Raw genomic sequence first — 26,949 nt, 5'->3', positions numbered from 1 at the left:
ACCAGCTGTATATCCTCACATATCCTCCATATATGGCATTAGAGAATCAAAAATGCATGGCAAGACCGCTTTTCCCAAGGACTTCATCTTTATAAACAATTATTGCCCAGAAGAGGGTGGGGAAAGGCAGAGGGGAAGACAGTCGTACATAGAAAACAGACAGGTAGATTAGTGGGGACAGGCCTTATCACCCCCTTGCTTAAAATCCCCAGTAGTATACACCTACCCTTGAGATAAAATCACACCCTGAACCATGATGTGCCAGATTCTGCCTGACTCAGCCCTTTCCCATCTCTCTATCTTCATCTCCAGCCACACTGTCCCTTACTCACTTCATATCTGCCCACAGATATCATTTTTTGTCCTTGAACACAGCAAGTCCTTTCTCACCTCAAAGCCTGTGCCCTCAGATCTTTTCAAGACATCCTCTTTCTTGACCATTCAGGCCTCAGCTAAGTATCACTTCTTCTGGCCCATGTCACCATATTACCCTCTCCTCAGTCACTTCCTATGACAATGTTGTATTTCCTTCATAAAATATTTCACTGGGAAATTATCTTGTTTACTTCTTCACACAATTAGTCTGTTCCCCTTTCCTTTGCTTCCACCCTCTCCCATGCATAAGAAGGGGGATTCCAGAGAGCAGGGGAGCCTCTCAAGGCTTGGCCACTGCTTTGCCCTAGTGCCCATGACATGGCCTGGAGATGGCACCTAACAGACACTCATCAAATACGCACTGTCTCCAGGAAGATAAGAAAGGTTCACTAAGAAGAGTTACAGATGGGAAATTTCCTGAGAATAGGCAAGGCTGTTAGTGCCAGCACTGGGACTTTGGGCTGTCGGACATAGTGCAGGGTGGACTGTGAAGATAAGGATGGAAGAGGGAAGCAGCCTGAGGCCTTGGTTTGCCAGGAGTAAGACTTAAGAACCCAGACCCCACAGTCAGAGAACAGGTCTCAAACGCCATTCCTTGTCAGGTATGTGACCCAGGCAAAAACTTAACTCCCTGTTCCTCTGCTTCATCATTTTCAAAAGAGCCAAGATGACATCCTCTCTTCATCAGGTTAATGTGAGCAATGAATTGGTCAGTGGGAAATGCCTGGTACACAGTTAGTACCTGCTACACAGTTAGCTAAGTACTTGTACTGTGCACTGGAAGGGAATCACTGGAGGGTTTGCAGAGTATGGTTATGCATTCAGATATTGTGTTCTGGAAAGATCATCAGGCTGGAAGGGAAGGGGATGAGCTGGAGGGGGCTGAGAAATCAGTGACAAAAACACTGTGTAGACAAGACAGACCAAGGAAAGGGAGAAGCAATGAGGACAGACTTGAGAGTTACTAAGGCAGTGAAGTTACTAAGGCTTTCACCCATCAATTGAGTGAAAGCAAGGATCCCATGGGTGGCTGGTGGTGCCCTTGACTCATACAGGAACTACAGAATGGGGGGCCAGGTTTGGGAGATAGGTGTTCTTCATGATCAATGGATGATGCTCAAATGCTTAGCATCATATTTAAAGTACTTAATAAATGTTAGTGCTTAATAGTTAGGTAATATAATTTTTGCTTCTGAAGTAAATACTAGGAGAAGCATTTGTCTTGGAGTTTTCTTTTAGACTATAAATAGAATTACTGGGACATGAGGTATATTACTTTTGAAAGACTTTAATTCATTTTGACAAACTGTTTTTCAAAAATGTTGTACCAATATGCATTCCCACAATAACCTGGGATTCTTTAAGAAGTCTGGGTTTGGTTTTGTTTTTAACAAATACCACTTCCAAAGTTGCAACAGTACAGAGAAAAGCCCTCTCTTATGTTAGTAATGGAAGTAACCATGAATTCCAGCTCCTTCCCTAGACATTGCCAGTTACTTTGTCATAGGGAAATCCCTCAATCCGAGTGTCTGATACTCATTAATATTTTGTAATGAATATGCACACTGTACTCTTGAAATCATGATGGCGAATGAAATACAGACATTTTATGTACAAATATTCCTTTGAGGTTTGGAGATAGGGAAATGAAGAGAATATTTTTAGCGAACAAAGAGTTCCATTGTACCAAAGCTGCATTATTCTAACTATATTTTCCCTCCAAAGGCTTTCTTTATCATGATCTATTGTTGCACCTGCATGGAAATTCCATTTCCTTTGAATCGATGTGTGATTTACAAGAAGGCACTGATTGCTGATCATATATGATTTAAACCCAGAATACACTAAAATTTCTTTTTAAAACATATATCAATAGAAGAAAAAGCCATTTTCACTGAAGAAAGTGGTTTGGTCACTTCTGCATGTGCTCATGAACTCTTAAGTCATTCACCTGCTTGGAATGGTTGTTACTGTATTTCCATTATTGACCATGCACAGTTGAGAAGCCTCAGGGTAACAGGACCCAGAGAATCTTGTAGTATGTTCATTATCCTTTTCTGTGAACACTTGCCATGTGTTCATTAAACTCAGATTTGTACACTAAGGTTTAAGTGTACTTTTAAAGTAGTTTGTATCCGTTGTCTTTTCTAGAATCTTTATAAAGCAAACTGAGTTAACACTGTTCTTATCTGTGTGTTGCTGTGAATCCAGGGTTTTGCATTTTCCAGAATTGTGTAGAGACCATTTAAGCAGGTGTCTTTCAGTACCAGCTCTTGACTTTTGTTCAGGGAATTATCTATCAAGGTTTGAATGATAATGCATAGCTGCTTTGGGGAAACTTCTTTCACTTAAGGTACAGTCACTGTTCTCAGGGATTAATGAGGGGAAGCCACAATTTTTCAAAACAGGCTGGGAGTAACTTGAAGTGGAATTCTTTTTTGAGTAGAGAAGCAATAAGGATTGTTCATCTTTGGTAAACCATGATTGTTTTCTTCTAATGAGCATCAGTTAGAGATGGTTCCATCAAAGAATGGGATGGGGGGATATATTTCTGCTTCAAGGTGGACTTGGTAGTTTCAAAATGGTCTGCTTTTCTACTTGGCTTGTCATGAATGTCTAAAGGGAAACTGTTATGGTTATGGTGGGGAATTGGGTGGAGTATAATTCATGTCAATATATCTATCTGCTGTACCTTTTCGGCCATGTTAGCATACGATCAGTCCTTTTTTCTAACTCCACATCCTCCAGTTTTTGTCTATAGCTATATTGACATGATTAGGTTCTTCCATTATGATTAGATTCTTCCATTCATATCCATTCTTCTTTTACATACCTTTATAGAATATATGAAAATGTACTTCCCATTTGCATCTAACACCATCCTCCACCCTCCTTCTGAATCAGAGTATTATGTTTCTCCAAAGCTTTCCCTGACTTCCTCTCCTCTAGGTCTTAGTTTTCTGTCCCTTAATTGGTCACTCTTATTAATACAGAACTCAACACTGCACTATACTACCTATATAGAATGTGAGCTATATATACTACCTATATAGCTATATGCTGTTACACTTAGGAGTTTACTTCCTGTCCATGTGCCATGTATAAGATGGACTCTCCAAAAGAAGATGAGAAAAATTCACATATATTATTCAACCATTTATCCAAATGTCTTAAAATCCCAAGGATCCTGAGTTTTTTGTCGGTTGGTTCCCTGGTTGGTTGGTTAGTTTTGTTTTTGCTTTTTGTTTCTGTTTTTATTCTTTATATTCCTGTGTCTGTTTCCATTGCACAAATTATGCTGTTAAACTATTTTTTGATTAAAAATAATAGAGGTTGAACCCAAATCTATGTCTATAGTTTCAAGTTTCTCTAGAAGTAAAAAAGAAAATGTCCCATACTTTCTAAAAATCAGCCATGTAATCCAGTTCCAGCTATTATCAATTCATAGAATCCTAGAATTTTAGATTCAGGGCATATGGGGGAAGTATTAAAAACAAGCTAGTTAATATTTCTGTAAATGAATTTGATACAACTCCAGCTCTAGGGGGAAAAAAGTATTTCCTGATTAAAAAGTTAGGGAAACATTTCTTATCTTTTTCCTGAATATTCACAATGACAAGCCAACTGTAACTTCCCAAACTTACTGTACCATGAAGTCCTTTTCCCCCAATGCAATAGCGGTTAATATCTTGCATTCAGGAAATGAGTCCCGTCTCATCTTGAGGTCCAGAAAACTAAGCAAATTGCCTGAGATAACATAGTCAGTAATGACAGCCAGGCTGTATCCCCATTGATGGTTGATAACGTCCCTCAGAATAGTATTGACAACAAAGGCTTCAAAAAGATTTCAAGATTAGTTTTACTTGAAATTTAAAGAATTGCTTCTAAAGTACTGAGGATCCTAGCTTAATTTAGAGAGATTTATCTTTCAGCAGATGGAAAATGTGTCAATTGGCCCATTCAATTTAGTAGTACTCTTTATTCATGTACATCAGAAATGGAACCTGACTACTATGCACAAGAACAAAATGCTCATGAGGCTCCCAGTCTGAGGGTGGAGAAGGCAGAACGCCAATAAGCAATTTAAAAAGTAGATATGTAATTACAAATTATGGTGTGTGCTATGAAGAAAATGAGCTACGTAGTGTCAGACTGAACTTAAATTTGCAATCATTTTTTAATTGACCCACATTCAGAAGGGATCAATAGCAGCTGTTTTTATGGTTATCTCTGTGGTTAGTTCAAAACTACAATTTGAATCACGTGACAGCCTCTCCCCTTCTTGTCTTTCCAGACCCTTGGAGCAAAATGAGAGCCCAGTGAGCAGGCCCAGCCTCTCTCCCAGCCATCCACGACGCCCACCATGAACCACTTGGAGGGCTCCGCGGAGGTGGAGGTGACCGACGAGGCGGCAGGTGGGGAGGTCAACGAGTCAGTAGAGGCCGACCTGGAGCACCCCGAAGTGGAGGAGGAGCAGCAGCAGCAGCCGCCGCAGCAGCAGCAGCAGCACCAGCAGCACTATGCGGGCCGCCACCCGCGCGGGCGTGTGGTCGAGGACCTCCGCGCGCAGCTTGGGCAGCAGGAGGAGGAGGAGCGCGGTGAGTGCCTGGCGCGCTCCGCCAGCACTGAGAGTGGCTTCCACAATCACACCGACACTGCCGAGGGCGACGTGATCGCCGCGGCCCGCGACGGCTACGATGCGGAGCGCGCGCAGGACCCTGAGGACGAAAGTGCTTACGCGGTGCAGTACCGGCCGGAGGCCGAGGAGTACACGGAGCAGGCGGAGGCCGAGCACGCCGAGGCCACGCACCGCCGCGCGCTGCCCAACCACCTGCACTTTCACTCGCTGGAGCACGAGGAGGCCATGAACGCGGCCTACTCAGGCTACGTCTACACGCACCGGCTCTTCCACCGCGGCGAGGACGAGCCTTACGCGGAGCCCTACGCCGACTACGGCGGCCTGCAGGAGCACGTGTACGAGGAGATCGGGGACGCGCCCGAGCTGGACGCGCGCGACGGCCTGAGGCTCTATGAGCAGGAGCGCGACGAAGCGGCCGCATACCGCCAGGAGGCCCTGGGCGCGCGGCTGCATCATTACGATGAGCGCTCCGACGGTGAGTCCGACAGCCCTGAGAAGGAGGCCGAGTTTGCGCCGTACCCACGCATGGACAGTTACGAGCAGGAGGAGGACATAGATCAGATTGTGGCTGAAGTCAAGCAGAGCATGAGCTCGCAGAGCCTCGACAAGGCGTCGGAGGACATGCCGGAGGCCGAACAGGACCTGGAGCGCGCCCCTACTCCCGGTGGGGGCCGTCCCGACAGCCCTGGTCTGCAGACACCCGCTGGGCAGCAGCGGGCAGCGAGCACCGCCGGTGGCGAGGCAGGGCAGCGGTACAGCAAGGAGAAGAGGGATGCCATCTCTCTGGCCATCAAGGACATCAAGGAGGCCATCGAGGAGGTGAAAACCAGGACCATCCGTTCGCCTTACACCCCTGACGAGCCCAAAGAGCCCATCTGGGTGATGCGCCAGGACATTAGCCCCACCAGGGACTGTGACGACCAGAGGCCGGTGGATGGAGATGTAAGTCTGCGAGGGTTCTGGCTGGCCCAGCTCTGCGTGAGGAAGGGAGGGGAGATGGTAGCTCTGTGGCCTTGAACATAATGGGAAAACGAGGTCATGGGATAAATGGGCTGTGTGAGTGCTAAGAACCCTTCCATGGTAACCCTCAAACAGCTTGCACGCAAGCTCTGGTCAATGAAGCGACACCAGGAGGGAATTGGGGTTCCAAGCATTTATCAGATCCACAGCAGGATCGCTGTAAATCATTAGGTTCCAAACTGTACCTAAAGGATTTGTTGAGAATCAGATTCCTGGACACATGGCCCCCACCATCCATCTGCTGATTCAGAAGTTCTGGGATGGGCCCAAGAATTTGCATTTCCAATAACAAATGAAAATCAAGCCTGGATAGAATAAAGAGAAATTTTATTGGAAAGGATTATTGCAAAGGAAAGAAAAGGATGGTGGTGAGGGTTATAGCAACAGGAGAACCTCCAACCTTAAGATCTGTAAACCTTTCTAGGATAAGACCAAAGGGTTTTGTTTTTGCAGGGAAGAGTAAGGCTAGAAAGAACAAGGTGTGAGGAAGTGGGATGAAAGGGTGGCCTAACTAAATGTAGATCAGAGAATAATTTTAACATGCTACCAGCCTATTTGGGGGAGGTGCTTATGCAGGCCAAAGTTGAGGCACCTGGGGGAAGGAAAGAAGCTTAACCAAAGTTAACAAGCATTTTATTCTAATTAATCAACAGTTCAGCTAATCATTTATTAGGCAAAGAATGGAAGTTTGGAGGGTTCATGCCTGTCCTTGTCAACAAGAGTCATCTGAGAATCTTATCCAAGTCATTTAGGGAAGGGGGTTTCTTTGCTGTAAACTTTTTCCCAGAACACATAATGACCGGAGGGAAGGTGGGTCTTAATCTTCCTTGTTTTCTAGGCAGGGCTTTTAGCTAAATATCAGCATGGTCACTAAAAAGGTTCCAGGAGATGCTGCTGATTCCAGGACCCCAACTAGGGAACCAGTGTGCCTTAAAGATATCCCTTAAAGATTTGGGTCAGGCATTAAATCCTCTTTATTGGAAACCATTCTGAGCCCTTTCTGGCCAGGGTTTCTGCAGGTGTGTGTGTTTCCCACTCTTTGCCTCATTGTGGTTTTCAATAAGTGCTAATTTCACTTCTGGTGGTACCTGGGCATCCTGCCCACCTCATAGAAGACATGTTTTTATTTAAAGCTAGATTTTTACTTCCCTGTGAAGACCTACACAAAGCTATTGTTGCCTCTATCAACATTTTATTTTCCATTCTTAAAATACCTAAGGAGTTTGATAATATGGCAAGTTTGGGTGTCACAATCTGTTCAAAATAAATCAAGAAGACTAACCTTTGCCCCTCTGCCTTGCTATAAAGATTCTTTCTGCTCCAACTCTCACTTTTCCATCCTCTTGGGTAATTTTTAAGCAGTTTCATTTAAAAAGGGAGCTTGGAGTAAAAGAAGGGTCAAGAGATTAAATTCAGTTTCATTTAATTCTGCATTTACGATTGTACCAGGCTGTTTCTCGGTATATCCTTTAGAGTGAAAAATTATTATTTTGTTATGAACATTATTATGTTCACTTTTTCTAATATATAAAGGTTTTGCAGGCTACAGCAGTATCATTCACCTTTTGCTTTGGTCAAGTCAGTGTGTGCTGTCAGCTGATTACACTGCAAATCTAGCACCGTGTGAGTAAAGGTTGGAAACCCATAGGGAAGGCAACTGCATCCTCCCCAGCCAGGGGGCAGCATTGGGTAGGTTGAGACATGCCTAGCATCTCTCTGTTTTGTAGGCTTCTGGTCAGTTAAAAACAGGTGTGCTCATATGGAGCATTCTCCTTGACCTCCAGCTGTCTCCGGGTTTCTTACAGCTAGGAGGGATTGCAGCAAGCGTTTTGCAAATGAGGTGGAAATTGAGCAGATTTTCAAAAGTAAGGAGCTGGCAAGAGGCTGGGTTGCACATCCTTTTAGAAACTTGAAAACCACCAGAGAAGAAGCTGCGGAAGCATCTGGTCCAGGTGCTAGCCTCTCTTGTAAGCCTCCTCAGTTGCACCAACTCCTTGAAATGACCTTAACCATGTGACCCCAGGAGCTTCATGCTGTGCCTCCAGCACAGCCTGTGTAGGATCTGAGACAGTTTTTATTCATTTGAACTAGGAAGACAACTTCACTGTCTTGCATGATGTTTCATTCTAAGCAGAATTAATTACAGAATGTTGAATGATGCTTTAGGAACCCATACTATCAGAGAAAAAAATTCAACTTGATGCTAAGAAATTGGTGAGTGGGCTCACTGGGTTATGAATACTTAATATGAAGCAAAACCTAAAACCTGGGTTTTAAAATATTCCCCTTAAAAAAGCCATTTGAATTTGTGGGTTGTATTTCATCTGCCATTCCATATTTATAAGAAGGACCTTCATTTGCTAACCCTTTGATGGTGTTATTCCACCTCAGCATCAGAAAAATATTTACTGAATGCTCATTCCATGCACACTGATGTAGAAAATAGAAAGCCATCATGAAAAGCAGTGTGGTCTGATGTCTAGCTGGAAGGTACTTGTTAAAAATGCAAGTTACTGCTGGGCGCAGTGGCGCATGCCTGTAATCCCAGCAGCTCAGGAGGCTGAGACAGGAGGATCATGAATTCAAAACCAGCCTCAGCAAAAATGAGGTGCTAAGAAACTCAGTGAGATCCTGGTCTCTAAATAAAATACAAAGTAGGGCCAGGGATGTGGCTCAGTGGTCAAGTGCCCCTGAATTCAATCCCCAGTACCCACTCAAAAAAAAATGCATGTTACTACCCTTCCTTTCCAAACCTAAATACCTGAGATGGAGCCCAGTGATCTGTTTTTTTGTTTTGTTTTATAAATTCTCCCTGAGATTCCTGATTATGTGAAAGTTTGAGAACCACTCATTTAAAGGAGAGTGTTTTAGTCAGCTTTTTCGCTGCTGTGACTAAAGGACCCAACTAGTCCAATTATAGAGGAGTAAAAGTTTATTTGAGGGCTCACAGTTTCAGAGGTCTTAGTGCATAGAAAGCCAACTCCATTCCTCTGGACTCAAGATAAGGCTGAACATCATAGTGGGAGAAGGTGGTGGAGAAAAGCAGCTCACATCATGGTGACCAGGAGACAGAGACAGAGAGACTCCACTTGCCAGATACAGATATGTACCCAAAGCCATGCCCCAATTCCTACCTCCTCCAGCCATATCCTATCACTTCAGTTACCACTCAGTTAATCCCTATCAGGGGATTAAATCACTGATTGGGTCAAGACTCTTTCAACCCAATCATTTTTCCTCTGAACCGCCTTGCATTGTCTCACACATGAGCTTTTGGGGTACCACTCACATCCAAACCATAACAGGGAGGGAAATTATCATCTGGGCAGTTATCCCACATAAGGTCTGTGGACTTGAGTTTTAAATCAGTTATTAGTAGCAAAGATAAAATTTTAACAAAAAGGGCTGACCCACAGTGGTTATGGTCAGCAGACCTGGAGAAGTGACTGTAGAATTCTTGTTGCAAAAGCTGTGCATTCTCAGAACGGCAAGATCAGAAACTATAATGGAGCAAACAGAAGGTAATTAAGAATAGCTTTATTACCACTTACCAGAGATAATAGCTAAAAGTCAAGTCTGCTTTTAACACTACTTTTCTTTCCTTCTGAACTTCAGCCCTTTACACATGGAGCTGACTGGCATTTGTTTGCTGGTGAGTCATACAGAATGAGAAGATAGGATTGCTCATCTATAAGTTATTGAACTTGTAGATGTTTGTCACTGAATGGAAATACTTGTTTTCTAAAAATATGAAGAAAAATAATCTATGCTTTGAAAAACCACCTGCTTCCTAAAATTTTACTGCAAAACCAGTGAGTGAAATTCGAGCACTGACATGTGTTGCTTACAGACAGGAAGAGCAAAACCCATGTTTTCTTCTCTAGGTGCTACAAACCTAGAGCCTCTTGTTGAGATGGTGGTGTCACAAGATGGTGGCACCTCTCTGGCAAGTACAGGTCCTCTGGGTATCCTGCACACCCACAGTGAGGGGCCTCAGCTGTGTGAGACATGTACCAAGAGAGGAGGCAACCTTTGTTGTTTCAAGCCATGGGGATTTGGGAGGTGGTTTGTTACCATGATGTAGCTGGTCAGTCCTGAATAATACACGATGAGGTTTCTGTTTCCTCTGTTCTACCAAATAATTGTGAGTATTTGTACTGTAGACTCCCTGGAAAGGCTTAGGAATCTATGAGATACCAGATACCTCAGGTGGCATGACAATGGCGATGTAGCTGAAAAAAATAAGAGGATTTTTTTTTTTTTGAAAGGCAGTCAGGGGAGGCATTAGACTTCCCCATGCCTTCTCCAGCCAGGGGGTCTCTTCCTCCCCACAGGAGATCTGTGACTTCTATAAGGAAAGGGTAAACAAGAGGAGCATGACACTGGGGCTGCCAGCCACAGCTGAAAGTGGGAATGAGGTGCCTTGAGGAACACAGAGCCTTGCAGTGGGACTGCAAGAACGTCATAGAATTCTGTGTACAAGGAATGAAAGAGCATTCTGCTGTCATGTGTAACTGATTAGAATGAATGAATGAATAAAAAAATAATGTCATAGAATTCTAAGTTGTCAGGCTTAGAACCACCCATCTGGAGCCCCCATCCCCCAGCAGATGAGAGTATTCCTCTCCAGGGAAACAGGTACAAGAGAAGGTCCCTTGCAGAGAAGGATGCTGATGTCTGTGATTTCCTGGCCATCTGGATCCCCACCTGGTCTCCCTACAGTGAAGACTCCTGCCACGAATGGATCTTCCAGTAGGGTTTTTGGGGACTCACTCTCAAAGATGAATGGACAGCCAAAGATCATCAGACATTTAAAGAATATCTCTTAACATGAAAGACATGTGGGAAAAGGCACTTGGAGAAATTAAGGCAGTTCTCAGAGCATGCAAGGACTATAATAAATCTTTTATAATTAATATCTTCAAAGATAGAACAAGCCAAGGGAGCCATTAAATTAGAGGAGGGTGCCATCTTTAAGAAATTCTTTCAAAAAAGAGAAGTCTTAAACTAAAAATTATGGCAGCAATCATTCAACATTAAAAAGAGAACTTCCGTTAGGTTAGAAGACGAAATTGAAATCTTCAAGGCCATAGAAGAGTTAAGGTAAAAGATGGAAAGTAGTAGAAACAGATTAAACAAAGGGGACATTAAGAAAAACTATTTCCTAAGCCAAAGGACATGCCAACTTGTATACCTGACTAGAACAATGAAATAGGAAAGACAGAAATTTTAGAACAAAAGGACGAAAGGGAAGACCCTATAGGCTTTCAGAGAAGTAAAAACGAATCACGTGATCAGGAATCAGGTTGGCCATGGCCTTCTTCCAAGCCACAAGGGAAACTGAGAGACTTTCTATGGTCAAATTTCTAATCAGCATGAAGGTAGAATAAAGAGGTTTTCAGACATTCAGGGTCCTGGAATTACTAAATTCTGTAGCCTTTCTCAGAAAACTGGTAAAGGATTGCTCTCCCCAAATGAGGGCATTAGCCAAGAAAAGAGCTAGGAGATCCAAGAAACAAGGAGTAACGCAAAGGGAACCTCCAGGTGATGGGAAAGGAGACCCCAGGGTGAGGTTTGTGTAGAAGGCCATGGTAGCAACCTTTCCAGAGGTCTTTAAAGAGAATGGAACAGAGATGTTTCCTGGTATGTATGGATTGACAGGACTTTCAAATGGTTTTAGAAGAGTTTTGTATAAATTATTGATCAGAACATAGAAGACTGAGCAAGTTGAAAAATAATTATGTACCTCACTAAAAACAATTATTACAGAAGAAATGCAGAATAGTCTGCATTTGGCTTAGTTGGGAAAATCACAGATGTAATCTTCAGAATGCAAATACTGAATATTGATTAACCAAAAATTATAATGAGAAGATGAGGAAATGTGTAGCATAAAAGAGGTAGATTGTAAACATTTATAGAAGCCAAAAAATAATGTCTAAAATTGAAAAATGAAGACAAGACACTATAATCTTGCTACTTATGAACATGGAAGTAAACATCAGAAGAAAGTGCCAGAAGCAATTGGGAGTGGGGCGTGGTAAAGTGCTTTGATTTTTACCATAAGCTGTATAGCATTATTTGACTTACAAAACTGTATTTGTGTATTTTTTGCCTTAAATTACAAAGCTAAAAGAGTTATAATCATTAAACAGATCACTCACCTTACAAAGAGATAATCTCATTTTACTGTTTTCTTGAAGTAGAGAAACCAAATAGTTCTGCATGTTGTATGCACAGTTTGTAGGAAAGGACTGGTTTATTAACTGTGTTATAGTAGCATAAGTGTGCTGAATTTTTCATTTTAATTTCATGCAGTGTATCTGTTAAACATGCACACTCTCATTTGAATTACATTACATGCAGAAGAAAGAGAAAAGAAATTTTAAAAATAGGTCAAGGCAGAGCTGTGCCACTTAAGGTGAAGAACTGGAATTGGTAAGTGGATTTGCACCTTGACGATAAAAAACCTGAAGTGTTCTGAGGCCACGGCTTGCTCGTGTGCTTGGCGTTTGGAAACCACAGAACCTTCGTGGGAAGAATAGCAGTAGGCGTACTAACCGCTGGGAGTAAAGTGTGCTGAGGTCAAGTGTAGATGCACTGATTCTCTGCAGACTTGAATAATTATGTAGGTTAATGGTCTTTACTTTAAAAGAAATGTTTTTGAGAGCCGCCTTTTACCAAGGTAGATTTAACAGTCTATTCTACAACTTAGACCCCACAGTAAAGTGTCACATCCCTGCCAATGGGGCATAATGCTCTATATAGCAAAACATAATTGTCAATAGCAATAAAAAAAAATGAGCCATTTTTCTATGAGCTATGAGGACCTGAGGTGACGGGACAAATGTTTTAAAGATGTAATGATCTTATGGCTGATTTCAAAATAAAGAGGCTTGACCTTGAAATCTCATTTGAAGAGCAAGTGATTCACTTCAATCATGAACAAAAGGTAATAGGAGGATATTTGCCTTTGCTCTCTCCTCCTAGATTTAAAGTATTACCCCCAGTGATCTTAGCTCACCTTTAGAGTTTCATCTGTCCGTGCAGCACCAGGCAAGCCCTGATGCCTCTTAGGTAGCTCCCTCCTGTCCCCAGACCATTGCCATATCTGAATCACCAGAGCAGAACTTGTCCACTGATCTGCACACCAGAAGGCGAGCTCTCCAATGACTTTGTGCTCCGTGGAATTGAAAAAAAAAAAAAAAAAAAAGTGATGGGAAAGATCAAAGCTGCAGTTTTTTCTCTTTGCCTGACCTCACTCCCAAGAGGAATCTTTCTCAACTTTTTAATGGATTGTCTACCAGACCATGTACATGTGAAACTGTGCCAAAAAACAATAAGCAACAGAGAAGGAAATGGACAGTTTAGCCGGAGAGAATTTTATCACTTTCCAGTTAGATTTGCAGCACACAGAGCCACAGTTTAGGTGTCTGAATGTGCTCACTTAATAAGTGGAGCTCAAGAAATTGCCCGTGAGTCTTTAGAAAAAAATTGTATGCTCTTTCTCAACTGGGCACTCTGGATATTTTCTATGATAAGTGGACTGGAACTACATCAGGGAGGAAGAGCAGGTGCACAGAGAGGAACCGCTGTACCGTAGACCATGCAGTTTCTTATGTAACCAGTTAGATCCAGGGGTCCAAGTAGTCCTGCAGAATTATGAAATGTGATTTGTGTATGTAGATGGTCATTAAAATGAAAAATATTCCCATTATCAGTATATTGGCAACATGTTCTTAATGCAAAATGAGTTTCTTAATCCATTTTTTGAAAAAAAAAGTTTTTGCCGACTACTTTCTTAAGAGCAGCATAAAAGAGGATTGTTTGTATTAGACAAAGACCTCCTCACTTTCAAAGTCCAGCAGGCAGGTTTTCTCATGCTATTTCCCACATTGAGACAACAGGCCTTCAACTCCCACCTGGTGTGCCTAGCTGACATCTTCAGTGGGTCAATCACTGTCAGTGGGACACCAAAAAATAAATAAGGCTTGGGGATAGGTTGAAGGAGCTTTGGGGCCAGGCTGAGCATTGTGGCCTCAGTTTACGCAGATGGAATAGCTGAGAATAGACTTCATATGACCTTGGGTAATTATGAAATGTGATTTGTCTATAAACATGATCATCTTTAAAGTAAAACATGCCAGGGCTATTTCTGCTATCCAGAGAGGTCTCCATCCCACACTGACTCCCCTCTGTCCCATTCCATTTCATGAAGTCAAGGCCTCCTTCCTTAAGCATGTATATTCCAGGATTCCAACTTCCTATCTAGATCTCTGGAGGTTGAGTGTTGGTATATATATTTCTGAGACCCAGTCAAAATAAGAAACTACCAACTTAATCTGTGAGCCAGCAGTTTAACACTTTATTCTTTGGTATCCTATTTCCCACTTTTTTCACATGCATTAACCTATAGCCTCTGTAATTCACTGTCAGTTTACTCAGTGAAAAGTCAGTGTTCCGTCCCATTCTGACACTTCTCTCAGAACACATAGCACAAATGTGATGCCCATTATCCTCACATGTAAATCTTTGCTTTATAGTTGGCCTGCTACAATTAATTGCCTTGAGGTGGTTACCTGCCTTCCTCTTGGGTTTCAGCTTCCTCCACAGTAAAATGAGTTATTGGGTTTCCTTCTCAGGATAATTATGAGAGAAAATGGCTTGGCAGTTGTTGATTCCTCTGTGGAAATGTGATATAAGAATCACAAGTTTGGTGTGTGAGTTACCTAAGGAGTCAAAGCTCACTTACCATTCGGGCTTGGTCAGTGGCACACTGAATAGGAGTGTCCTTAATGCCCCTAAGTGTCTTTACTTTCTCTGGGCTAGGCTTCCCCTCTGCTGTCCCTGGCACTCAGGTCCTTACCACGCTGCCTGTCCTGGTCATGCATTCTGATGACCCTGGTTTCTGGCTTCAGGCTTAAAGAACTGTCACCAGCCTTTTAGTCCAGGGCTAGTCTAATTAAATCAAACTAACCTGCTAGTTAGTGATGATGGCAATACGTACAACCCCCTAAAATTTTTTTTTTTACTGACATCTTACACCCCATTCCAGAGACCAATCCAGAAAGTCATTTGAGGCAGGAAATCACTTTAGCACTAACACTTCTTAGTCAGAAACCAGCCATTGTCTTGCTAGGAGGGAGGGATTTAGCCTCAAAATCGTGGGAAGTGGGGGCCCGAGTTAACACCTGCCCTGATCATGTGCTCTTTTATACCTGCTCTTTTTTTTTTTTTTTTTTTTTTTTTAATTTTGAGAAAGATGAAGCAGGGAGAGTGGAGGAAAACCCTGGCTTCATCTAGAGCCTTGGAGTCCTTGATGTCACTCCTTCCCTGCCCTGAATTCAGCATGCAGCCAACATGGATTTTTCTTTTCTTTTTACTGTTGCTAGGAGACTGTTGACCAAGGTCAAGTACACATGCTAATTCATTAAGACTTATTAGTAGCTTCTTATCCTATTGACCTTAATGGTCGTGTTGTCAAGCTTACAAGGGCAACTGAAAAGAACTGCCTTGCTGCCTGAGGATTCCATTTTTGTGAAGGCTTCCTGTTGAGTTTTTCTGCACTGAGAGGTTTGCTCTTGTGGATCTACACTGGCCAGCCGGAACTTTTCCAGGATCTGGACAGCAAGGGATGGGGTTGAAATGGGATCTGAAGTCTGGTAGACAGATTGAGGATGTCTGCGTGTTCTCTTGGAGCCTGATTTCCCCAGCTGGATCAGTTCCTGCCTGATGTATTCTTAGGAAGGAGAGCGATGGTATTACAATAGTTAACTCCATTCTGTGAGTATTTGTGGCCTAAAGAAAACTAGACCCCAAGCATCCTTACCTCAGATTGTTCTCCTAACATGCTATGCAAAAATATACAACCCAGCACTGGCTCTAAAACCAACTTTGTTCTCTTATATGGTTCAAACTGCTTAGAAAAAGTGGGGCAGACAGACCTTCTAGTTCAACATCCCAGAAGCTTATGAAGAAGCATAATCTTAGAGCCACAGGATCTTCTGCCAGGACAGCAGAAGTGGGCTCCGGTGTATTCTGCCAAGCAAACCCCAGAAAAGGATGGGAAGCCACTCGTTAGACAAGTGAATGGAAATGTGATATAAGAATCACAAGTTTTTTGCCATGCAAAAAACCACAAAGCTTTTGAGTTGAGCCCAATCACTTTGAGTTTAAGCACCTGCTATGTAAGGCCTAGGGTCTGTCCAAAAAGCTACAATGTTCCTCATTTTTCTAGGTAACAAGATTTATAACTATTGTTCCCAAACACAAATTTAAAGTCCATCTTACAATGTATCATCCACTCATACAAGTATTTTTTAAATTTTCCCTGTACATAAGACGTTGTATAAGATCCCAGGAGTACCCAAAGTGTCACCCAAAGGCTCTGCCCGTGCAGTGTACAGTCCACACCAGTCCTTCTCAGAGTTGTAGCAAGACCATTAAGCCTCCTCCGCTCTTGAGGCTTTCATGTGAATCCTCATGTCATGTCTTAATCATCTACTGTCATATAACAAATTGCCCCCAATCATACCAGCATCAAGCAATGCACACTAATTATCTCAAGTCTTTCTTCGGGGTCTCTCAGAGGCTGCAGTTGGGATGTTAGGTGGCCCATTGTCATCTTAAGGCTTTTGTAGGGGAAGGGCTGCTTTCAAGTGCACAGGCTTATTGGCAGGATTCAGTTCCTCTCAAGACAGTTGGGCAATAGCCTCATTCCCCATTGATAACTGGACAGAGGCATCCTCAGACCTTGGCCACATGGGCCCTCTCCCACAGCTTGCTTAATAAAGTATGCAAGCCAAGGAGGCCCGAGTCTGATGACAAGATGAAAGTCACCGTCCTTTTAACCCAACTGCAGAGCAACATCCCATAGCTTTTGCTGTATTTTATTGCTTCAACTAATAACTGACCCATGCTTCCTCCCCAGGGAGGGGATTATGCAAGATTGTGCATACCAGGAGGTGGAGATTGGGGGACCATCTGAGAAGTCTGCCTCCCATATTTGGTATCTGTCATTAGCTTGTGCCAGCAAAGAGCTGCTGGGCTTAAAACCTAAGGACACATCAGCTTCTGGCCTTGTCTTCCACCACAGCCAGCGGTTTTCAGCTCCCAGGCCGTATGTGTTCTGTCACCTGGCTGACAAGTAGGCATGTCTGCAGATCCCACAGTGACTGATGGAGAATGAAGCCAAAGTGGTATAAAGGGGAAGGTGTGTGTAAGCCAGCACAAAAGTGGGACAGGTGGCTACACCAGAGCACGCTGGGACTAGGGAGAGCTGTGGAAATGAAAAAGAGGAAATGCTGTCCTGAAAGACTAGGCATGCCCATGGTGAATTGTTCTCAAGGGGCTACCAGTAGCCAGAAAGTCCACTGTAAAAACTCATGGTTACAGCAGCTTTTCAACCAGTTTGCTGGTAATCTCCCTAGACTTTGGGGATGGAGATAACCTGGGCCACCAGGCATGTTTCCTTTAACCCTATGCAGCCTCCCCTGGGCTCCAGTTGATGTAGTATATTGTACAAACATTATAATTTCTTTGTGTGTCAGATGTAAAAAAAAAAATATATATATATATATATATATACACACACACACACACACACACACACACACACACAAAGCCCAGAATTAAGGAGTATTGCAGGTGCTAGGGGTGCCATTCAGAGAGAAGAGGCCTTGAGGCTGTCTGTTTTGGTTCCCTGATCTCTCCCTCGGCTATGCATCTTCTCCTTAATGTTCCCCTCTCAGCCGCCTTCTTGCTCCTGCAGTTTACCATCACAGACGCTATCCATTATTGATGAGGCATGGAGAAGGTGGTGGTGAATAATTAAGTAGGCTTCAGGTGCAGAATGAACATTAAAGGGAAGGAAAAATGAAAACAAAAAGCCAGGGGAAGAATTCGGAGTTCTCTTGTACCAATAGGGTGCTATGTGTAGATGCTTTCTATACCTTTCCAGAAGGCCGAGCGTTTGTTTTTGTTTTCTTATAATCTAGTGATTTTTAAATCTTCTGTGAACTGGTCACTTGCAGCTAATAACTGGAAAAGTTACAGGCTTTCCATGGTAGCCATGAAAACCCTAATGGCCTCAGAGGCCCTCATCTGAAGGGTTCCTGAATCCAAACCAAAGCAATTTTCAAGAGTGATAATAGAGATGTGGCTTTGCCATGAGCAAGGAAGAGTTAAATGGTAGGGAGTGTTCAGTCTAGACATATGAGAGTCGAGATGCAAAGATTTTTCTCTCTTTTAAATTATTAATGGAAAGAAAAATTGTTTCAGGAGATGCCCAGTGCTGTTAACTAGGAAGGAATATGTCCTACAATGCTATTTTAAAAGGGCTTTCTCGAGTGGTAGCTGTAGGAATTGCATCAGACTGGCCTGAGTTATAGTAGGTGCAACTAACTACCAGCAAGAGTGGTCAGAAACCCAAGTACAATGAGGGAGACGGGGGAATGGCCAAAGAAGCCTTCTCTCTGTTTCCCACTTTGGCTTGCAGAGCTTGTCCATAGCATAAGAAACCAGGTAGCAGGGGTAGATTTTCCAGCTGTAAATTGGTTCAGATCCTTTAGGTCTCTTTTTTCTACCATTTGACCCCATCACAAGTACATTAAATAAACTCAGAGAGACCTGCCAGCAAGTCTTAGAGAGCTTAGTAAGAAAGAAATGTGAAGTCATCTTCCCGTTGCCATCAATCAGTAAGCGCCCCAAAGGCCCTGGGAGCCTCCCTCTGGTCTCTTGCTCGGCTCAACACCGCACTACTATCTTGGTTTCCATGAGCTCCATCCAGCTCAGTTCTGCCCGGCCTTGTCTCAACAGTACTCTTGTCTGTTCTGGACCAGCTGTTGTGGTTCAGCTCTTGAACCCAATTTGGGATTATCAGTTGGTTTGATTCAAACCATACTGACACTGGGACAGCTCTTTTATGTGCCACTGGCTTTTCATAGCCCTCTTTCTTTGCATTGCAGCATGAGACAGTCAGTAAATCTGAAGAGGGGTGAAGGTCCACTTCAGCATCTGGTGCCCCCTGCCAAAACCCCTGCTACTGGCTGGCCAGTGTTCTCTGAGCTCCCCTCATGTGCCCAGGTGCAGTCTGATGCGGGGCCCCAGAGAACCTTTTCCTGCTCCCACTCATTCCTTCCTCCTGAGCTGGATGCTTGCTTCTTCACAGGTTCTATAAACGTAGCAGAGTTTGGGGTGTGTGAAAGTTACTTGTAGCACCTCAGAGCTGAGTTTATTTCCCCCAGAAATAGTAGGTGCCACTGCCAGAGGGGGTAGGCCAGCTCTTCTCAAAAACATCACCTGATTATGCTCCACCAGTGACGTACAACAGCCCCGACCGCTTGGGCGCTGAGAGGTTAATGTGGAGCTTTGGACTCCCCAATAAGTCATCACATCTCCTGTTACCAGTTGCATTATTGACTTGGGCACTTAACACCACTGGAAACAATCCACCAAACGGGCACTTAGGTCAACGGGCCTCAGCTCACAAGTGGATGTACTAGAGCTGGTCCAGCTGCCCAAACAGCATCCAGAAAGATGGAAAACTTTTGGATGTACCAGTTGGAGTGTCATGAAGGAGAGGTATGTGCCTCCTCAGGCTTTACAACGTTACCGCTTTGCTTTTAGTTCTTAATCTCATCCTGTTAGGTCATAAGCTGTTCTCTGCCTTTTCCTGGAGAATAGGAATAAGTGAGCAAAGCAGGATGGAGGGAATGTAACCAGCTTTGCCTGCAGCATGGGCATGCAGGCAACCTGGAGGGGGAAGAGGCCTTTTGATCACTCAGCAAGGTGCTTAGACGGTGTGTTCTTTGCTGTCTCCATCATTGCTGCATTCTGAGTCTCCACATTCTAACAAGTGAGTGACTTTGAACGCCACAGCCTCTCATTGCATGCTCTGTTGCATCTTTTGCTTCTGTGGTGTTAATGAAAATGAGTGGCCATTAGTGCCCTGTGTATAAGGAACTGCTTTGCCAGTAAGTGAGGTAATGGGTATAATGTGTCCTTGTACAGTGCCTGACACAGTAAGCCCTTTGAAAATCATAGCTGCCACTGTTCTTAGCAAGTATTGTGCTGTTGCAGCAAATCATGTGCTCTTGGTTGCATCTCTCAAGATGGATTAAAACCGACTTTGGTTTTTTTCCTTCCACTGAGCTTAGGCCCTGGGAATAAAAGTATGGGAAGATTACCAAGGAATGAATGGACCTGAAAGGGGAACTGAATGAATGGCTCCCTCGTTTGTCCAAATGGTGATGCATTTCAAACAAATACAGTGAGGCTGTTTCAAAGTGGGGCAAGGTAATCTCTGTTTGTGGATCAGCTTTATCAGATGTTGAATGGGTTCATCCTTACACAGGTGACTCTGGTTTATAGTTAACTGGGTATTTTATTTTTTGCCTTTGAGAACAGAGGCTTATAACCCTTATGATGGTGATATAATGAATTATTTGTGTGGCCTCCATGATGAAATTGCCAACTAAGTGGAGTGCTTCCTGGCAAGGCTCCCTGCAGCTCCGCGTTGTTCAGGTCTTTCCCTTGCAGCTTTTACACAGGTTAATGGACTTGGGGCTGGGAATGGGAGAGCTTTGCCTATGGGGAGAGAGAGAACAGAAATGGGTAGAATAGTTTAACTGACAGTTATCTCAAAATATTCCACTGGTATTAATTGAATCCATTATAAATGTATATATAAAACTCTTCATTAAGCTTAGGCTATTATCATTTTAATGACATAATTATGCCCCTACAATGTGCCTATACTAACTTTCCTACTTCACCACATTAAGGAAATACAAGTATGCACTGATAATATAGTTTGAATTGAGAGTGAATAATTATAGAATTCTTAATCAGTTTCAACTTTCAGACATGGAAATATATCTTGAGGTAAGAAAAAAAACAATCATTTTTTGGGGAGTTAATAATTCTAATGTGAAATAAGGTTAATTAAAACAACATAGATCCTCGAAGGAAACAATGTACATTCATTTGAGAAAGAAATGGGGAAAAAAAGCCAGATAAAGCAATAAGTATTAAACAAAAAGCTATTAAGGAAACTGGAACTCAAAGCCCCACATAGTCTCAAAACAATGTTCACCAGAAAAACTAGGGCTTGAGACATGGCCTGCCCTAGGTAACCATACCTTCAAAATGCCATCTGAAAAAGAAGTGGAATTAGAACATTCCAGTTGGAAAGGATTGGAATGGCCAGGTGCTCTGCACAGTGTATATGAAATGCCACCTTTGAGAAGGCTTGTTCCCTTCATCATACCCCCCATTCCACTAATCCTGTAGGGATGCACTTTTTGCAAGAGAGAGGAGACATTCCGTGATCAAGGAGCAGGGAAGAGAACACAGAGATGCACAAGGATACCAAGAACCACAAGAACACAGAAGTATAGTGTAATGTGTGTTCAGAACCTACTTTGTTACCTGTTTTTCATTTCTTCCTCCTTCTGGTATAAGATAGGTATCTGTGCCTCTTTCCATCCAGCACATGTATTGAACTCCTATTGTATATTTTATGAGGGGCTCTGTATTGGACACTTTGAAAGGAAACATGTAAATTAATCATAAACCCTGCCTTCATGGTGCTTATTAAAATGGTACAATTAAAATCTATAATATAGTATTACATTTTTATAAAATACAAGGGAGAGAGTGATGACTAGCAGAAAGGTGCAGATGAGGTGCTTGCAAGCAGTTTTTCCAGGAGGGGGGATTCCTGTCACTTAGGAGACTTGAGAAGACTGTGGGAAAGAGTAATTTTTGGAATGAACCTTTGGAAGCTCATGGACATAGAAAATTCAAAAAAGAGCAAAAACAAGGCCACTCAGCAGAAACATGCAGGTTATATGCCAGAGGGGAAAAAATCGTTCATTTTTTTTCTTGATCACAAAGGATAAACAAAAGTGGAGGGGAAGCAATAAAGGAATTAAGACCAACTCTGGGAGGTCCTTCAGTGACAGACTAGCCTAGAATTTATTCTGCAAGCAGGGGAAGGACTAGAAATTTTTGAATTGAGGATGTTTTGCTCAGAGCTTGTTTAAAACTATGTTTTAAATTACAGTAAATAGGTGCTTAGCAAGAGACCTCTTGTACTAAGCTCATAAACGCTTAGTCCAAGTCTCATGTGGTACTGTAGGCTGCTTGGTCACTTAAAAAAAAAAAGAAGAAAGAAAACCAAACACCTTATTATCAAGTTCTATGAATTGTTCCATGTATAAAATTAGTAAATATCTAAGTCCATTTGGAAATAGCAAAACTATAACATTTTAAAATATTCTCCGACCCTTTATTATAATGAATTTTGGTCAGCACATGCCCTTGGAGAAAAGGAACAGCATTCACTGGGACTCGTCAGGTTGACGAATTTTACATTCTTCTCATCATTTTTAAATGTCTCATATGTGCTGCTGGGTTCTTTCACCAGGTGTCCTAATTAGCAGTTTATCAAGGTCATGCCTGAGCTTGGCTATAAATTAACAATAGGATAGGGTAGATGCATGTGATTCTCTTTTGTAAATCAGTCACTGAATAGCATCACTCTCAACTCTTATATCCCCAAATGGCTTCTTGCACTGGAGACTGGGGACATGCCAGAAGTTGCACACAGCCATGGTACACATCCCCCCAGCTTTAGCCAGTAATGAGCTGTTCATACCAACATGCCATCAAGAGTGTTGAGGTCTGTGAGTTAATAGAGAGTCTTTGTAGTATGATTTTTTAGAGCCTTCTGTGTTCTTTTTAATTTTATCCATGAATGAAATTCTAATGAGGATGGAAACCAGATGATGAGGAAATTATCCCCATGGGTGTGTGTCCGCCTTGTGAGCCATCTTCCAGAGGGCTGAAATAATTTTTGTAAAGTTGAGATCCTAAGAGACGGCTAACATTTGTGGAGTATTTTGTAGTACCCAGGCACTGAGCTGGTGTGTTATTACCAATTAGTCCTCACATCAGTTCCAGGAGGTGGATAGTAACTGTTCTCCCCATTTCTCAGGAAGGATGAGAGAGGATGATCTACCTGCCCCAGGCTCAGAGCTGCAAGGGACAGAGGCAGAATTCAGAGTCTACTCTGCCAGAGGCCAGGACTTGAGCATTTAACCACTTCACTGTCCTGAAACACAAGATGCAAGTTTAGGTCACAATATGAGATCAAAATAGCAAAGTCTCTTTCAAGGGAGAAATGTCATTTATGATCTCTATAATCACACTGTGTTATTGAAAATGGACCCTAATATTGGAAAGTGAATCAAGGTGGGTTTAATAACTGTGTTATAGAAAATGGGCCCTAATATTGGAAAGTGAATCAAGGTGGGCTTAAAGACTTAATGTCTTAGGAATTGATTGCTGTTTACTTCAGCCACACATTGTGACTGGGACACTGTAACAGTGGCCTCCCTACAAATGTGTTTGGGCCCATCATGGCAACTTTTGCATAACATTTTAATCACAAGGTGGGGTGTTCTAAAGATTCCCTGAATAAATGGACATTCAAACAATGACTTGACATTAAATGAGGACAAGTTTCATAGTATGGGGAAGAAGGGATCCAATTAGAACTTCCACTTGGAAAAAAAAACCTAAAAATTATAAATATAACCTTTGCTTATTTTTTATGAAAAATAGCTAGGTTATAATTTCTAACTATATACAGATTCTTAGAACAGAGTAGTTGTGTTGATTTGCGGGGGGTTATCATATTTTTTAAAAAAAAACATTGAATCTTACAATAAAATAGCCTTCTTCAATTCACATGCAACTTTTGCAGCATGATCAGAAAAGGTCTTTTCAGTTATAAAGCAGAATATTTCAGCAAAAGTCTGTAAGGGCTGAATCAGTTTTTCTAAAGGCCTCTTTTAATGATTTGATATTCCAGTTACTCTCTTGCAGAGCACTTCTATTTCATCATTCACATTCATCTCTTTGTCCATTTTCCACTTTGATTTAACAAATATCACAGACTGGATAATTTATGAAGAATAGAAGTTTATTTGCCTTAAAGTTCTGGAGGCTGGGAAATCCAAGACCATGGTGCCGACATCTGTTGAGGTCCTGCACTGTGTCATAATGTGACAGAAGGCAAGAGAGCACGTGGGAGACAGATAAGGGAAGAGGGCTGAACCCTCTTTTTTTATAACTTACTCTACTCCCACAGCAGCCTTAGTCCATTGGTGGGGGCAGGGGCCTCTGATCCCCACATAAAGTTCCCATCTCTCAACATGATTACATGGGGGATCAAGTTTCTAGTGCATGGACTTTGCGATATATTCAAACCATAGCACTCTTTTTTCTTTTAACTTTTCCATTCTAATTTTATGTGAAAAATATCAAGTAGAATTTTAGGAGTAATCATAATCTTTAATTTTACAAAAGATCCCAGTAAGAATGTTGACCCCAATCCTTCCCAGCTGAGCAGTGTTAATTTTCCAAGGATGATACAGTGTCCTGGATGATGATTTCTATTTGATGACAGATCATCAACATTGTATTCTTGGGTGCTATATGTTTTTTTGAGACAACATTTGTAGATCTTCATTACAAGATGTGTGATACATTATGTGTGATAGCAAATCAGGGTAATAAGCGTTTACATTATGACCATTAATCATTTTATGTGGTGGGAATTTTATATTCTTATCATCATTCTAATAGGCACCCTCTGTATGAAAGGACCAGAAGTGATTCCTCCCCTCTGTGTGTGGTGCCCCTTCCTCCCTGACCTTCCCAGTCTATAGTAACCCCTATGCTGTTCTGTTCTTCTGGAAGGTTGACTTGCTGTTTTCCACAACTGAGTAAGAACATGTAATATTTGTCTTTCTGTGTCTGACTAGTTTCACTTAATGAAATGTTTCATCCGTGTTGCTACGAATGATGGGATTTTATTCTTTTATGGCCAAACAGTAGTCCATTATGTAAAGATACCACATTTTCTTTATCCACTAAAGGGCATCTGGGTTGCCTCCATTGTTTTGGCTCTTGTGAAAAGTGCTGCAATAAACTTGGGAGTGCAGGTATCTTTTTAATATAATGATGTCATCTCCTTTGGGTATATACCCTAGTGGAATAACTGGATCAGACAGTAGTCCTAGTTTTCATTTTTTTGATCTATCTTCATTTTCTTTTCCCTAGTGGCTATACTAATTTACATTCTCACCAACAGTATATACGAGTTCCCACTTCCTTGCCAGTGTTTGTTAGTTTTTATCTTTTTAATAACAGCCATTCTAACTAGGATTTTATCTCATTATACTTTTGATTTACATTTCTCTAATGATTAGTGGAATTGAGTATTTTTTCATGTATTTGTTGGTCATTTTATTGTTTTGCATTTTTATGAGTCCAGAAGTGTTTGGCTCCTCAGCCCATTTTTTAATTAGTTTTTTGGGGGGTTCGGTTTTGGGGGTTTGAGTTCTTTATATATTCTGGAAGTCAGTCTCTTGTCAGATGCATAATTTGCACATATTTTCTTCTATTCTGTAGCATGTCTCTTAATTCTGTTGATTATTTTCTTTGCTGTGCAGAAGCTTCCTAGTTTGATATAATCCTATTTGTCAATTTTTCACTTTCATTGCCTATGCCTTTGGGGTCCTATCTAAAAAACGATTTCTTATAGCAATGTCTTAAAATGTTTCTCCTATGTCTTCTTGTAGTACTTTTGTAATTTCAGGTTTAAAGATTTAGGTTTTTGATCCATTTTTAGTTGATTTTTGTGTACAGTGAGAGGAAGGATCTAGTTCCATTCTTCTGCATGTGCATGTACAATTTTACCAGGACCATTTACTGAAGACTTTCCTTTCTTCACTATATGTTCTCAATTCCTTTATCAAAAATCTTTGATTGAATGAGCATGGATTAACTTTGGGACTCTAAATTCTGTGCCACTGGTCTCTATGTCTGTTATATGCCAGGAGCATGTTGTTATTTATTACAACTTTACAGAATATTTTGAAGTCAGGCATTGTGATGCCTCCTGTATCCTGTCTCTCACCACCACCCTCAGGATTACTTTGAATATTCTGGGTCTTTTGGGTTCCGTATTCATTTTAGAACTTTTTTTTCTATTTCTGTGGGAAAAAGTCATTGGTATTTTAATGGAAATTGCCCTGAACCATACATTGCATTGGGTACTATCATTTTAACAAAAATTGATTCTTCCAATCTGTGAACATGGAATATCTTTCCATTTTTTGTGTGTGTCCTTTATAATTACTTTCATCAATGTTTTATACTTTTCCTTTTAGAGATCTTTCACTTCCTTGGGTGAGTTCACTCCTAAATATTTTTTTAGCTGTTATGAATGGGATTGCTAGTTTTTGCAAATTACTTTTGTTTCCTCCAATTTTACTGAATTCATTTATAAGTTTGAACAAGTTTTTGTGGAGTATTTAGATTTTTCTATGTATATAATCATGTCATATACAAACACTGATGATTTAATTGTTTCTTTTCCAATTTAGATGCCCTTTATTTCTCTAACTTGCCTAATTGCCCTCACTAAGTCTTATAGTACTATATTAAATAAGAGTGTATGAGTAAACATTTTGTCTTTTTCCCTGTTCCCAGAGGAAACACTTTCAGCCTTTCCCCATTTGGTATGATAAGGCTGTGGGTTTTTCATATGTATGACCTTTAGTATTTTGCAGTCAATTCCTCTCTTCCAATTTGTTGAGAGTTTTTATCATGAATGGATGCTGAATCTATCAAAGGCTTTTTCTACATCTATTAAAACGATCACGTGGTTTTTGTCCTTTGTATTATGTTTATTGATTCGCATATGTTGAACCATGCTTGCATGCCTGAGATGAATCCCACCTAATCAAGGTCTGTGGCCTTTTTGATGTGCTGTTGGATTTGGTTTGCTAATACTTAATGAGAATTTTTGTATATGTGTTCATCAGTGATATAGGTCTGTA

General features: G+C 41.7%; 1 protein-coding gene across 1 annotated transcript in view; it reads left to right on the top strand.

Moving 5' to 3' along the window:
- The window catches only part of Apba1 (amyloid beta precursor protein binding family A member 1), a 195,434-nt gene that overhangs the window by 123,671 nt on the left and 44,814 nt on the right, over positions 1 to 26,949 (top strand). Inside the window, exon 2 of the mRNA XM_076843455.2 lies at positions 4,670 to 5,956. Within this exon, the coding sequence (XP_076699570.1) occupies positions 4,739 to 5,956 (1,218 nt within the window). The 5' untranslated portion in view covers positions 4,670 to 4,738. The remainder of the gene's footprint in view (positions 1 to 4,669; positions 5,957 to 26,949) is intronic.

This window comes from Callospermophilus lateralis, chromosome 2 (assembly GCF_048772815.1).
Source record: "Callospermophilus lateralis isolate mCalLat2 chromosome 2, mCalLat2.hap1, whole genome shotgun sequence".
Lineage (NCBI taxonomy): Eukaryota > Metazoa > Chordata > Mammalia > Rodentia > Sciuridae > Callospermophilus > Callospermophilus lateralis.
This window is presented reverse-complemented; position numbering and strand designations above follow the sequence as displayed.